General features: G+C 48.7%; 1 protein-coding gene across 1 annotated transcript in view; it reads left to right on the forward strand.

Moving 5' to 3' along the window:
* The window catches only part of EMH_0052940 (uncharacterized protein), a gene marked incomplete at both ends in the record, with an annotated part of 1,133 nt that extends 534 nt beyond the window's left edge, over window positions 1-599 (forward strand). The window contains one exon of the mRNA XM_013496935.1: window positions 87-599. Coding sequence (XP_013352389.1) covers window positions 87-599 — 513 coding nt within the window. The remainder of the gene's footprint in view (window positions 1-86) is intronic.
* Window positions 600-2,165: the final 1,566 nt, after the last annotated feature.

The raw sequence follows: 2,165 nt of genomic DNA on the forward strand, positions 1-2,165 counted from the left end.
TCCGTGACGAGTTTGCATTGTCATTCGATTTAAGTATTAACAGTCCGATGGAATCATACATGACTATGCGAAGCCTTTTTGCCAAGGCTTCTCTGACGACAGAAGACGTGGAAAAACTCATGGCGGAAGCCGAACTATTGGCAAGCTATGCAGCGCAAAAGCTCGCAGTGCCGTGTAGCATATGCAAGGCTGGCAACGTTTTTATGAAGCTGTCCTCTCTGTTCATGATGTTTGACTACTTGGTTTGCACAATTGAGATCCTTGGGGAGAAAATGAATACAGGCAGATGGTGGCGCGAGTTTGCGGAGAAGTTCCAGACAGAGTATTCTTTAACCGTGAATACAACGAAGGAAAGGACAGTAGCCCTGACGAAGCTTGTCAATCGACTGAGTTCTGCCCTGTCAATATATAAGGAAGGAAGACGCCCACCACTTAGCGATATAATTCAGCTGAAGAGGGAAATTATTACCCAGGCATACAGAAATAGCCAACTGTCGAACTCTCTGTGGAAGCTCTGGTTACAAGATGACGAGGATTTCTCGTCTTCTAGCGGTGATATAGAACGTCCGCCCGGTTCTGAAAAACAGGGTCAACGATAATAAGGCACATTGTAATACCTCTAATTCGTCCCGTGTCCAATTACTGATTTGCCTTTGTGTATGCATCAGGCTCAAGCTTGCCTGAATGCGCTAGATTCTCCGGACAGAAGACTACCAACGATGACCAAAACTGTGCATCAATGCTATGCTGCTTTTTATTTGGCTTGTCGGCATGTCGATGTTCTTAGCAGCTGGTGCCCCTTCAGATAGAGCCATCGGATTTCATTCTTCTTTCGACAGGGTGTTTACATGCAGGCTGTATCCGGTTTGTTGTCGCGGGAGTGTCCAGGAAAGCACAATGTGGCAGTCATTCTGGTTCATCAACCAGTGCCTAGCAGTGCCTCGGAATTAAATACATTTGCATGGTTGGCTCTGATCGATCTAGTTCCCATGCTAGTCCATGCTGGGAGGCAGCTCCAATCGCCTTGCAGGAAAAAGGAGCACCTGTTGCAGATGCGTTTAACGGTGGTAGATTTGCCTCTCCGGTTCATTGTTAACAGCAATGTAGTAGCTATCGCGTATCTGTAGCTACTGCTCAGATAGACAATTGTGCTGTTTTCTTGTTCTACGGCATTTGTGGAGCTTCTGCCAAGGGACTGTTACTGTTCAAGGCCACCCATCCTGCAGTAGCCTTGAAGCATTCTCAAGGCCTGAATGTGTTTAGCGTTTTCAGTACGAGTTGCTAAGCAGCCGCTGCTGTCTCGTACGGTGCATGGAGGCGGCAGGCATTAGAATTCACGAGCATTGCTTTGTCTCCAGTCTGTATATGTACTTTTGCTTGCATACAGACTGGTTCCTGAGGGCTAAGGAAGCGTTTTGCAACTTCCTACAGTGTTATTGGGTGTGCCTAAGGGGGTATCAGCCGTGCGCGCTGCTGGGGCTGCTTTGCAACAGGAGTTGCAGCACTGCGCACTGGAACTAACGACAGGGCATCGCTTTCCAATACNGGGGCTGCTTTGCAACAGGAGTTGCAGCACTGCGCACTGGAACTAACGACAGGGCATCGCTTTCCAATACCAGCCCCCACCCCTTGTGCGTCCGTCCCTGGGACTGCTAGGGACTGAAGTAGAGGAACGCTACATTGACGGACTATGAATTAAAGTATTTTGACAGTTGCAGTTTCTGATGCCCTTAAATAATTTGTGCGTTGCTTCCACTCGTCAGCTTGCAGTGGAACGCTTCCACACACCACCATTAAATATACTTCAACTCATTCTTGTCAACTAAAGTGGGGAGAAGAATCACGTTTAACACTTCCCTAACAACCAACGCAACGGCACGGCACTTCGCGCTCTCCACTGCATGCAATAAGAATCCGATGCGACGGACGCATACACAGTGAGCATTATCTTGGGACGCCGACGGACAGCCGACCACATCTCCGGCCGCACAGAGTAGGAAGTGAATAGCCATGAAGCAACGTTTCAACTTTCGTCCACTTTATGGCTCAGGCTGCCGTATAGATGTCTGTCCTGAATTCCACACAACTGCTGCGCCTGCGCCGAACCGTTGGAAGTCGATTCGAATAGTCGATGCCGGGGCCTGTCCCTGAATTGTATTAAGCAG

This window comes from Eimeria mitis, genomic scaffold (assembly GCF_000499745.2).
Source record: "Eimeria mitis Houghton genomic scaffold, Emh_scaff2384, whole genome shotgun sequence".
Taxonomy (NCBI): domain Eukaryota; phylum Apicomplexa; class Conoidasida; order Eucoccidiorida; family Eimeriidae; genus Eimeria; species Eimeria mitis.